Here is a 12299-nt window from a genome sequence, read left to right as displayed (position 1 = left end):
CAACAGGTGGTTGTGTGTGGATCTGCACTGCTTCCTTCCTGCTGCTGCAATAGTTTGATAAGACATTTTATGTTGTGTTTTTAGTGTTTTGGGGTTGGTTTTTTTTGTTTTTTTTTTTAATTTTGTGAGCTTCTTGCATGAATTTTAAGTGCTGTGTTTGTTTTTGCTTGGCCAGGTTAGGGTTTTGCAGAACAGCTTAACTCATTAGCATTTCTTAGAAGTCTGCCTTACTGTTGCTATGACACTTGCATAATATTATGCACAGTGCTCTGATTTTACTTTGAAATCAGACATACTGTACAAGCCACTCTAACCTAATTACATCAGTAACCTGAGAGCTACCGGGAAACTCAAGATGGGACTCAAGTGTGTGCTGGGGCTCCCAGTGCCCAGACACAGGGCTGTGACTTTGTGTTCCCAGAGGGTGCCTTGCTGCCAGCCAAAGGAAAGCATTTCCTGGGCAAAGTTCTTTATGTACAGTCAACAAAGAGAGTTTCCTTCCATCAAGGTGAATACACTATGAAGTAAAAAGTCTGTGGTCCCTTCCAAGCTGTGCCATCCTGTGACAACTCTTCAACTAGATTCACACCCCCGGGTTGGATGAACTCATATGCCCACATCTAGCCATGGCACAGGAGGCCCTTACCTTGAGGTGGCAATGGCTGATGCTGTCCCTGTTGCATCACACTGTTCTTTAATGATGAAGGCCTGCAGCACTGCCCAGCACTGTAACAGCACGGAGCAGTTTGCAGCCCCAGTTCCCACTGACCATCTTGAGAGGCACATGTGTGCAGTGCCTTGGAAGGTTTAACTCCACAATACTGTTATGAAGTATCTAAATTACACTTTAAAAGTTAAAAGCACTCCAGAGTGCCAATTTAATTGACTTCCTGTGAAACACATTTCTCTGAATTCTCTGGTTACCTTTCAAAAATGGGATTTTGGCCCCCAAGTCACACTGGGGACTCGTCAAACTCTGGCTGCTGGTGAAAATTTGATTCTGCTCACAGATCCGTGGAGCTCAGTGAGAGTTTTCCTGGAGGCACAGCTCCGTGCACACCCTCTAGGTGCCGGCGTGCAGGTGGGGCTGGTGCATCTATGGCCATGCACTGTAGGCCAGCCTGTGGGCACAGTGCAGAATGTGGCCGGGCACGAGCTGTGACCATCGCATGGCTTCAGGTCTCCTCATTTGTCACAAATCTCCTGGTTCATTTGGGATGAAGGCTGAGAGTGTTGGTCTGCTTTCATTTTGCCCCACCAGTAGAGCTGGGAGCACATGGTGTCCTCCCTCTGCTCCACTTTTCTGTTCTGGAAAGCTGTGCTGAAAGCACCAGGGGAACCTTTTGAGTGGTAGAATGGGGCTGCCCCATGGTGTGCTGCCTTGGATGGGGGCTGGCAGGGCATGTGGGCAGCATCATGGCTGTGGGGCTTCCTGTGTTCTGACCTGTGCATCCTGCCCATGTGAAATTTTTACCTAATCCTGAAGATCAGACTGTGCTGTCCAGACGGTCTGCTTCAGTAGCTGCACCCCTTATATCAGAGCTACTGTTGTAATAAGAAACATGTGGGAAGATCCATAGCAGAAGGATGGAGAAGGCACCTTCCCTGTAGCAGCTGAAGGCAGAGGAGTAATGATGTGATTTGCTTCTGTATCTGTGGGCCAGCTCTGGAGGATGGGCAGCCACCTGCCCCAGCTAAAGGTGAGGCAGCAGCTGATACAGAATCACAGATTATCATTGAAGGTGGTAATAGAGCTTCCCTTTGGGTCCAGCCCCAGAAGAAGAGCTACCTGCCAAATATTTCACATGAAACCTGTAAATGCAGGTAGTTCTTTTGACTTAAGGTGAAGATCTTTGAAGAAATTTGTGCTATTCTTTAAATAGAATTTCTGATTGTGTGCAGTGTAATCAGAGTGAGGGCTCTGCAGCTTGTATGGCTTTGTTGGGTTTTTGGTCCGCATTAGGGCTAAACTCTGATTTATTTAAGCTGCAAATTGTCCTTATCTCTGAGCTCACATGTGTGAGTTATATGACGTACTTTCCCACAGTAACACCTAATGAAAAACAGCTTTCACCAATTCAGATCAATAAAACTGTTCATGTATTTAAATCCATCTCAATTAGAGTCGGGAGGAGAATAGAGTTGATACAAAGAAAATGGTTTTCTCCTCACTAGTGGGGAAAGGAGCATCTTCTGAAGGTAATGTTTATCATTTTTTGTCCTTCAGGTATTTTCATTAGCATTTCAGAAGTCAGATTAAAACAATATAGTTCAGGTTACCGAATCGAGAGCCATTTGGCTTTGGAATTAACATTGATTTCTTTCTGTAGCAGTTTACTGTTGGGTTCTGCAAACTGCTGAACAGTTGCTTCTTACTCTGGAAAGTGCCACTTGTACTGAAGCGTGACAGAACTGATTATAACATTCCTTCATGTAGATGGCATTCTGTTGCACAACACAAAATCAGGGGCTCTGGCAATGTGAAACGAGGCCCTGTGTTTGGAGGAGTTGGAGCTCTGGCACTTTGTATGGCCTTAAGGCTGTAGGGGGAGTGCATCTCTTGGTCTGGCCCCTCTGGGCTGCCCTTGGATTGTTTGGCAAGCCAGCCTGGCTGTGTGGCAGAAGGGAAGAGGTGCCCAGTGTAATGGCAGCACCAGCTGTGGCTCCAGTGAGAAGCGATGTGTGTCCAACACAAAGCTGGGAAACTCACTGGGAGTCAGTGCACTGCCCAGCTGTGCTCCAACACCTTTTTGCAAGCACTATTTCCTTGGGAAGCAGCCTTAGCCAATAACAGATTCTTTCTGCAGCTCCAAACTGGAGCTGGCTGTTTCGGAGGCACATGGGCACTGGTAATTTGTCATTGCTGCAGTGCTAATGCTGGGGACTGCCATGAATACCCGTCTGAGAGTAATCTGTTCCCCATCCCCAGGAAAACCCCCAGGGCCATGGAATAAAAACAGCCATATTTGTGCTCTGCCAGGAGTTACAGGTCCACATCTTGTGTCATTACGGTGTGCCAGTAAATGTTATACAGCATGTTTATGCATCTCTGGGAAACTGTGCTGCAGCAAATAATAGAACACCCACGGCAAGCTCTCCTGTTATGCATGAAAAACGTCACCAGCAGGATGCTGTAAGGGCACAGCACAGAGGCTTCGGGCCACTGCGGGGGGAACCTCAGAACAGGAGAATGAGTGGCCAAAAGCAAATCAAGAGATTGTTTCTTTTTCAATAACTGTTTAACAGTAACAATTTTGGTAACTATTTTGCTACCGCTTCAAAGACAAAATAGGGTTACAGAAAGGTTGTGGGCTCCTGTGTGCATCCTCTTCTCACAGCTCCTGGAGGCGGCAGCAGTGGCTGCAGCAGCAGCAGTGACACTGAGGGCAGTGACAGCAGTGCCATCAGCAGTGACAGCAGTGCCGGCAGCGGCTCTGCTTGGGGCTGCTGCTCCAGGCCTGCTTGGTCTCAAGGGCTCTGCGTGCAGCCCACTGTCATCAACAGAGACACGAAGGTCCTCACTCGCTGGCAGGAGAGACTCCTGGCAGCCAGCAGGATGCAGAGTGAGGGAGGGTTGGCAGTGGTGGAGGAGCAGCCCCGTGGGCAGCCATGCTGGCTGGAGTCGATGCTTCCTTCCCAACTCTGTGCCACCGCGCTCCTCAGCCTCCAGGTGATCCCACTCCAAACACTAGCTGAAATACAGTTCATGAAAATTAAAGTATTAATAGAAGATGACTCATCTGTAAAGAGCTTATGCATTTCAAGAAGCAATTTAAAGTATACAGCAGGCTCTGTAATACTCCAGACTAGAGCCAAAATTAATGGAGAGCTCTTCAGCTCCCAGGAGTGTTCACTTGCCCAGATTGCTCTTCAGCAAAAACAATTACTTAAAATATTTCTTGTAATAGTCTGCACATTGCACAGCGGTATTTCTCCTGGTGGCTGCAGTGCTCTGTGCTGCTGCAGGCTGTGCTCCCTGGCCTTGCAAGGTGGGAGTCGGGAGGCATTTGAGTGCATCTGGTGATGCCAAGTGGACTGTGCAGGAAAAGCAAAGCCAGATCTCCCAGCCCCTCCATTGTTGTTTTATCTTTTCCTGCAGCAATGACTGCCCTGAGCTGGTTGTGCATTAGAGATCTGTTCAGCACAAGCAGTGTGCATGGCATGGACATGGTGCCACGGTACCCTACACAGTGCTCCATTGAGGCACCTGGTCCTGGTAAGGCTGTAACGATGCTGATACATCCTGCTCATCCCCGGTCAGGTTGCTAAATTAGCTTTTAATAACTTCTGCAGTTTGGCTGGTACTAGCAAGTGTGTGGTGGCACAGGCATGCAGAGGCACTAAGCCTCAGCTGGGGGAGCTTTGAGAAGCAATATTTCTGCTTTTATGACTTAAAACAAAGCGGTGATATTGACACGAGAGAAAGGGAAAACTGCCAATGTTGTTCTTTGGGAGTTACGATTCATAAAGCTTTTGTCTGCTTCTTTCCTTGTTTTCTACCCCTCCTCAAACAGAAAGGAATGATGTTGGGGTTGATTTGGATGTTGGAGCTGTAGAGCTGATCCCAACACTTGCGATGAAGCTCTGACAGCCAGCAGCAGAGCTGCGCTCAGGGCCAGAGGACACGATGCTGTTATGGACTGAACTGCTTCAGTGCTTCAGCAGCCCTGACAGCAGCTGCACGCTGTGCGATAAGATCGCCGTAGTCATTTCTAGGCTGAAAGACCAGGAGTTCCGCTCAGATCGTGCTGTCTCCAGAGTATTTTGAACAAAAGTAGGATTAATATCAAACTCAGCATTCAGGTGCTCGCTGCTTCTGCACCTGGTACCGCTAATGGCAAAAGAGCATCTCAGGAATTATCTTTCAGTGTGCAGCAATTGGATGTGCAAGTGGAAAATCCCACTGCTCCAGACCTCAGGGGAAAGAGGTCACATCTGCAGCCCAGTGCTGACTTCAGATATGTTGTCCGCTGTTAAGAAGCGTGCAGACATTCTTTAACAATGAGCAATTCGAACAAAACCACCGAATGTTCATCAGGATCTGCACAGCCCTGTGAGTGTCCGCCATGGCTCTCTGGTTTCAGCTTTGGTCTCGCTCAGAGCTGTGTGTGCTTTGCTTTAGGGTTAGGACATCCACCGCACTCAGTCCTTTGGCTCTTGTCTGCTGAAACATCACAAAAGATGAAGGAATGATGTTATATGGACAATCTTCTAAGAAAATCCACAAAAGGCCCCTTCAGAGCAGCAGCTGGGCTTGGTGCCCGCATGTGGCATGGCGTGCTGGGGAGGCTCTGGGCTGCTGCAGAAGGGGTGGTTCTGTCCCTTAGCTGAGATAAGCTGCCGATCCCTGCCCCACTGAGCTGCCATTTCAGTCATCCACACAGAGGCAGTGTGTGAGGGAGGGAGAAGTGGGATGTGACTCTGAGCATGGCGGCTCTTTTCAGAGTCATGGTTCCCTAGGATAGATGCTCCCAGCATTGCTCCATCCCAGCATGAGCTGCTGCCTGTCACAGTGCCCTGGGCTTCACTCCTGCCCTTGCTTTGATCCAACCTGGGTTTGCAACAAGAAGCGCTTTGGTGACTTTGTTGCTTTGGGTCAGAGGAACATCTGTGAGCCTGACTGGGTGGTGTCTGTGTGTGCCTGCTGCCTCTCTGCACAGATTGCCCTGCTTTGGGAAACTTAGAGCTGCTGAGGGGGAAAACCTTTCTGTAAACTTCACTCCTTTTTTAATACAGAGCAAGAGCTCCTGGGCCCTTTATGGCCCTCCCTCATTCTTCATGAGATACATATGTATATCAGCTCTAGCACGCTGTCAGTGAACAGTGGTTTTCAATCAAAAAGACTGTCAGTAAAGCTGATTCACTAACAAGAAAGCTGTCAAGCTGTGACAGCTGCTGTCTTTGCAACCCCAAACAATCTGTTCGGTGCTAACTCTGACTTATGCTTCCATTTATTATACAGTAGTAATGAGTACTGTCCTTAGAAATATCATTTTGGAGAGTACACCTTGCTGCTTTGTTATGCATGTGGAATACATCAAATCGGATCCAAGCTGCACAAGTTTTTGACAAAAAAGTGCTCCTTGTCATCTGGATCATTTTTTATTTTTTCTCAATTCTAAATCTTGTTTCAGCATTTACATCATTTTTGTAGTTAAGCCTCAGCCTGAAAGTTGCATTACTATTAGAAACTGAGACAGATTTCTGTTTTCCCCATCTTGTTGGAAGATGGCACCTAACCCTGAGCATGATGCTCGTACCTACAGACCTGGGTTAGGGAGGGTCGTTGTGATGCTCTCGGTGTGGGGGGATCACACCTCCCAGCCCACAGGGAGAACTGATGCTGATGCTGCTGTCCAAGCACAGAGGTGCCATCCAAATGCTTCCTTTTGTTTTGCTTTTAATTAAATAGAAGCGCATTGACAGCCTCCTTCAGCAAACTCTTCCAGCAATAACTTCTAGCTTTGCAAACCTAGATCTCTCTTGCTTCGGTTTCAGTTGCCATTGCTTGTCTTGCCCATCAGTGAGAGAGGGAAGAGCTGATACCATTGCAGTTTTGTGTTCCACCTCCCTCCTGAGGCAGCCCCTCATCCCCACTGATCCCAGCTCCCTCTGCTTTCAAACCTTGGCCCCTCAGCTCAGCTCCCCTCGGTCCCACCAGGCTGGCACTGTGCACACGGTGTGATTCCCACCTCCCGGTGCCTTCCACCTGCCTTTGGGCTTCCTGAGCAAGCAGGGCTCGGGCAGCTTCCCGAGCTGCTGTGTGCTGTGGTTTTGTTCCAAACCCTCTTTCCTTGAAAACTTCCCAGCCGGCTTTAATTCACTTTCTCCTCAGCTGTGCTGCCAAGAGACCTACTTAGCAATTCCTGGAATTTGTTGAAGTCCATTGCTTTCATCTCCCTTAGAGGGAGAGAAGCGGCACAGTGAGAGCACTCGTGTTTGTTCTCGCCTGGGCATGCGGCCAATCCCTCCTTCTGGGTTGGCACCAACATTGCCCAGCATACCCTGACTCCGTGCAGGGCTGCAGCACGCCGAGGCTCACTGCCTCACTGCTCATGGGCACTGCGTCTGAGTGCTGCAGGCAGAGCAGCAGCACTGTGCTCACAGCCATGCGCACTGGGTGCTGAGTGGGACCCTCTGCAGGTAGGTCCTTTTGGGGCCAGCGCTCCCTCTGGGTCTGTCAGTCGAGTTCCATTGGCACCATGCATTATGTTTGGAGGCAAACAGGTTCATTCTATTGTCTCAGGTGAATGCAGACCTTCCCGTGGTCTTTGTTGATGGGCAAGTGTCAATGACAACATTTCCCTCCAATTACAGTGGTAAGAACAGCAATACAGAGAAGCACAGCTTTGTTGCCATTGTGCTTTTTGCCTCTGTTTGTTTTGAAGACTGCAAAATTTTATGCCGGATCTTCCAGATCTCAGCACCGGGAGGTTTTAAATTCAGGAAGCACCAACAGCACCACAGCCCGTGCTTCTGTGATCTGCCATAATGCAACAGTCCAGTGGGCAGAGCTGTGGGAGAGGCACAGCCTGGGGAGCCCTGCAATGCCTGCACTGTGCGGGGTGGGACTGCGGGCTGCTCAGGATCTGCTCCTTCCCTGCAGCTCCAGGTGCTCCCATGGCTCTTCAGTTCATCCATGTTCAGAGCACACGTTCTGGGGGAGTTATCCTGAATAGGAAGGAGAGAAGCACAAAGGAGATGTTGGGCCGCGTCTAGAAACACAGGGGCTGCACTGAACTCTTAATAGAGACCTTGTGTTTGCATGAAGCACTCGGGCAGACGTACACATCAAGACCCTGCTGAATTCAATAGGTTTTGATAACCCTTCAAGAAGAGATGGAAGAACGAAGGGATTGCTGCACAACGTTTGCCTGAAATGCTGCCCCAGCCCAGAGATGTTTCTGCTGGGAGGAGAGCTTTGTGAAACCATTGAGTTGGGAGCAGTGTGAAAACACTGAGCTGGGAGCAGAGCAGGATGGCGGCTGCTAGTTAGAGAAAGGGAAGTCTGTGGGCTGCTGGAAGAGCACCTTCATTATCGACAGTATGAGTAATACTGCTTCGCTCGGGAAGATTTGTTGCTTTATTGGGAAGGTGCAATACATCTACACAAAGTGAATGCATCAATAGTGCTTGTGTCTGGCTTTCTGCAAACTGAAAGAGATCTTAGGAAACCTGTTCTCTTACCTGAAAGGCTCTCTCTTAACACACCAGAGAGCAATTTTCCTTATAAAAGAACGCGTTGGGATGCCAAATTAAAGGCTGATGGAAATAAATAAAAGGCTTTTTTTTTTGACATTTACAATTAATGCCACAAAAATGTTAGTTTAATCAGACAATATGGTTAATCACAAAGGTGAAATTGAAAGTTGCCAGCCCTGAATGCTGGTGTAAAAGTTAATAAATTCAGCTCTTAATCATTATGCACATGCTAGTTATAATAATTTACTGCCCATACCAAATCTTTATAAGCATTGTAATTAAATATAAAATGCACATTAGAATTATAATAAGTAATTAGGGCAACACAACTAATATGCATAAAAGTCCCGAAGCTCATTAAAATGTTAAAAGATGAAACCTGTTGTAGCTGAGGGTTCTGCGTATCCACTGTGCCTGCCTGAATGCCGGTGTGTTCCACGTGTTGTTGGTGCTGTTCCTTCAAACATTTAAAAGCAAAGGGAAAATATTTGGGTAGGAATGCAGACTCTGCAGAGCACTGCATCATTTCTGGATGGAGCGTAAGTTGCAGAGTTGGGTTTTGCAGCCCAAAGGCTGAGTCATGCACACGTGTTGGTGGCAGCAGCCGAGCAGAGCAGTTGTAGCAGAGGGAGCAGAGCTGATGGCTGCTCATGAAGGTGCTGGGAGGGAACTGGAGCATCAGGGGCACCCAGCACTGCTGTGTCAGGCTTTGACATGAGTGCTTGGCACGGCTTGGGTTGTTTCACTGAAACAAAAGGGGATGTGCACACCCCGGGTGTGTGGGGGCACTCACTGCCACACTGATGACAGCAACAGCACCAGCAGGTCCCCAAACTGAAGACACTCCACACTGTGCTCCTGCCCTGCCCAGGCCTCCTTCTGCTGCTCCTGAGCAGGAAGGAGAAGATGAATGCCAACCACAGATCCCACGGGGACTTCTGCATGGCTCCCAACTCTGAGCAGCTCCCCCTGCAGCAGTGCTCTGCTCAGGGACAGGGTGCTCCTCATTGCTCATCTGTGTGCTTATCACCACTTACAGCACTCCCAAGGTGTGCCTGCACTGTGTAGTTTGTTCTGGAAGAAGGAAAATAACCTGACAGTGAAAACTACGACATCATAGTGATTCTAAGCTTTCTGCCTGTTCACATCAGTGTTATCCAGGGATTTCCCAGAGCAAACGCTATCAGCTGTTACTTTCCCTTCTCCTGACCTCCCAGCAAGCAGAGGCCAGGCTCATGTGGGAGGGGAGCAGGGTCACAGGGTCCCACCCACCAGCTCATGGCTGCTGGCAGAGCTCACAGACACGAGAGGGTTTGCAGAACCCTCATGCACACGCAGAAATGTGAGCTGGGATTTTCCGTTGGGATCCCATCCAGCTGCTGACTGCGGTAGATTTGGATAGTTTGTGGTTGAAATGCCTGAGCTGTCAGCAGCTCAGACCACACTTTTGGTTCAGGAAAGCCTTCTGGATGTACCGACTCGGTACCCAGCCCTGCTCCATCTCCCAGGGTTTCTCTCTGGTACCCAGACTGGAGGTGTCTGCGTGGAGCAGGATGATCCCGTAGGTTCTCAGGGTGCACCAGGCTGCTGCCACAGTAAGCACAGAATCCCAGAGCTGTGGGGGCTGGAAGGGACCTCTGGAGCTCCCCCAGACCAGCCCCCCATGGCACTTCCCTACAGCAGATGCACACAAAACATCCAGGTGGGTTTGGATCTCTCCAGAAGAACCCCCCCACACCACTCTAGTCTCTGTGTGAGGGCTCTGCCACCCACACAGTGAAGTTTTCCCCGATGTCCAGACGGAACTTGCTGGGCAGCATGGAACAGAGCCCTGACCTCCCCCCTCTTCAGATCTCAATGAGCACTGATCAGATCCCCCTTCAGCCTTCTCCTCCTCAGGTGCACAGCCCCGTGGCTCTCAGCATGTCCCCATCAGGAGGTGCTCTGGGTCCCCACCACCTCTGCACCCTCCACTGGACTCTTCAACACTTTCCCATCTATCTGGCACTGAGGAGCCCTGTACTGGGTGCAGTGCTCCAGCTGTGCAGGGCAGAATTGGAGCACCTCCTTGCCCTGCTGGCCACACTCCATGCAGTGAACCCCAGGGTTTCATTGGCCTCCTTGGCCATCAGGGCACACTGCTGACTGGTGGTCATCCTATTTGCCACCAGCTCCTTTCCAGCAGCTCAACCCCGTACCTGTACATCCCCAGGGGTGATGTGGGAAGAAGCATTATGGTAAGGCAGGGAGGCAGGACATCCCCAAAAAGGCCACATGCAGACTGTGCAGGGCAATCTCTGCCTTGCTTGGCAGGTTCCCCATCACCCGCCTCGGTGTGGGTATGCTATGCTGGGTACTGTGGGATGCTGCCATGGGGTGGTGGGCACAGCTGTATGAAAGCCAATGTTCTGCACCTCCACACACGCCTCACAGCAACATCTGCAAAATTGCTTGGGAAAAAAAAAACACCAGATTTTTATTTATAAGCTCCGTGTTTGGGTTTTTATAGCATTTTATGATGCGCATAAATTGCTGTTTAAAAACAGAAAATGTAAACGAAATTCCGGGGGGAAGACAATTGTTGTTCAGCCCTAACTTTGATAATCTCCTTCCCAAGGAGATCACTGTCTTCTGCTTTCAGCTGGTGGTTGCCTTTTGCTGGCTACTGGGAGAGTCAGCTACAGCTTTTTGACTTTATTTATATCCGCAGTTATGAGCTTGAAATGTTTATTCCCCCTTACTGTGTTCACTGTTTAAGAAGACAGAATGTATTTAAAGAAGCAAACCTGTACGAGTGTAGTGTTGGGCAGCCTTGCCACAATGTGTGGCTGTGGCTGGGTCCTGGCTGCAGAGCATGTGCATCCTTTGGTGCGTAAAGCAATCCCAGCACCCCAAGCTCAGTGCTGCTGTGAGAACCCAATGCAGAGCAGTTCTGGTGGTGGTCCTCACCTTGGGGCCACGGAATCACAGAATGGTTGGGTTGGAAGGGACCTCAAGGATCACAAAGCTCCAACCCCACCACCACAGGCAGGGCCACCAACCTGCACATGTAATACCAGCCCAGGCTGCCCAGGGCCACATCCAACCTGGTCTTGAACACCTCCAGAGATGGACGGGGCATCCACAGCCTCTCCAGGCAGCTGTTCCAGCACCTCACCGCTCCAATAGTAAAGAACTTCCCCCTGACATCCAACCTAAATCTTCCCTCCTTCAACTTAAAACCATTTCCCCTTGTCCTGCTGTTATCTGCCCTTTCAAAGACTTGAGCCGTCACTGTGCTTTGTATTGAGTAACTGAGTGGAACGGATTGAGAAAACAGACTGTTGAATGTGGGACTAATAATCTGCGTGTCTCAGCTATGTTTCTGCACCAGATACACAGATCTGTGTCAGAGTCTGCTGTGTGGGATCATTTTTGCAGTGCCGGAAGAAAACACAGTTGAACGTGACCCAAGCTGGAAAACACGCGCCAGGCTGAGTAACGTAGAGAGCGCTGAGGAGGAGCAGAGTTCGGCCGTCTTGGGATCTGTGTGCAAATGTCTATTTTACAATTTTTTTTTCAGTTGCCCCCACAATTCAGGAACTAAAGTCCAGCGGAGTGATGCTCGGAGGGAACGGCCTCATCCGGTGCGAAGGCGCGGGCGTTCCTGCCCCGGACTTTGAGTGGTACAGAGGAGAGAGGAAGTAAGTACCTGCCTGCACTGTGAGCTGCAGAGCTGCCCAGGGGGAGTCGTGGAGTTTTCTTGCAGCCTTTGTTTCTGTGCTGGTAGATGAGGTATAGTAGGACTGTCCGCAGCTGGGCCGTGATGGTGATAATTGCCATAATGAGCCTTGGGTTTAAATTTAGTAATTACAGCCTTTGAATAGAGCAGACAGAAAACGTCTGCTGGAAAAGTCTAATAAAAAGAGATTGTTTTTATGGATATGGTTTTTTTAAGCCATCTCCATAGGTTTCCTACTGTGGGTTTCAGAGGTGGCTCACGAAGGGGCCTTGCAGCCCAGCTCAGTGCCCACAGCCCTTGCACAGCAGCAGCACCTCTCTGCAGGAGCTCCCAGACTGAGCCCAGCAACCTCAGTGTGTGCCCCGGTGTTCACATC

General features: G+C 49.5%; 1 protein-coding gene across 2 annotated transcripts in view; it reads left to right on the top strand.

Moving 5' to 3' along the window:
• The window catches only part of NEGR1 (neuronal growth regulator 1), a 184840-nt gene that overhangs the window by 115741 nt on the left and 56800 nt on the right, over nucleotides 1–12299 (top strand). For both annotated transcript variants that reach the window (XM_072343235.1, XM_072343234.1), the window contains exon 5: nucleotides 11765–11885. In XM_072343235.1, the coding sequence (XP_072199336.1) occupies nucleotides 11765–11885 (121 nt within the window). The remainder of the gene's footprint in view (nucleotides 1–11764; nucleotides 11886–12299) is intronic.

Source organism: Excalfactoria chinensis, chromosome 8 (genome assembly GCF_039878825.1).
Source record: "Excalfactoria chinensis isolate bCotChi1 chromosome 8, bCotChi1.hap2, whole genome shotgun sequence".
Classification (NCBI taxonomy): Eukaryota; Metazoa; Chordata; class Aves; order Galliformes; family Phasianidae; genus Excalfactoria; species Excalfactoria chinensis.
The sequence above is the reverse complement of the archived record's forward strand: the minus strand, read 5'-3'. Positions and strand labels throughout refer to the sequence as shown.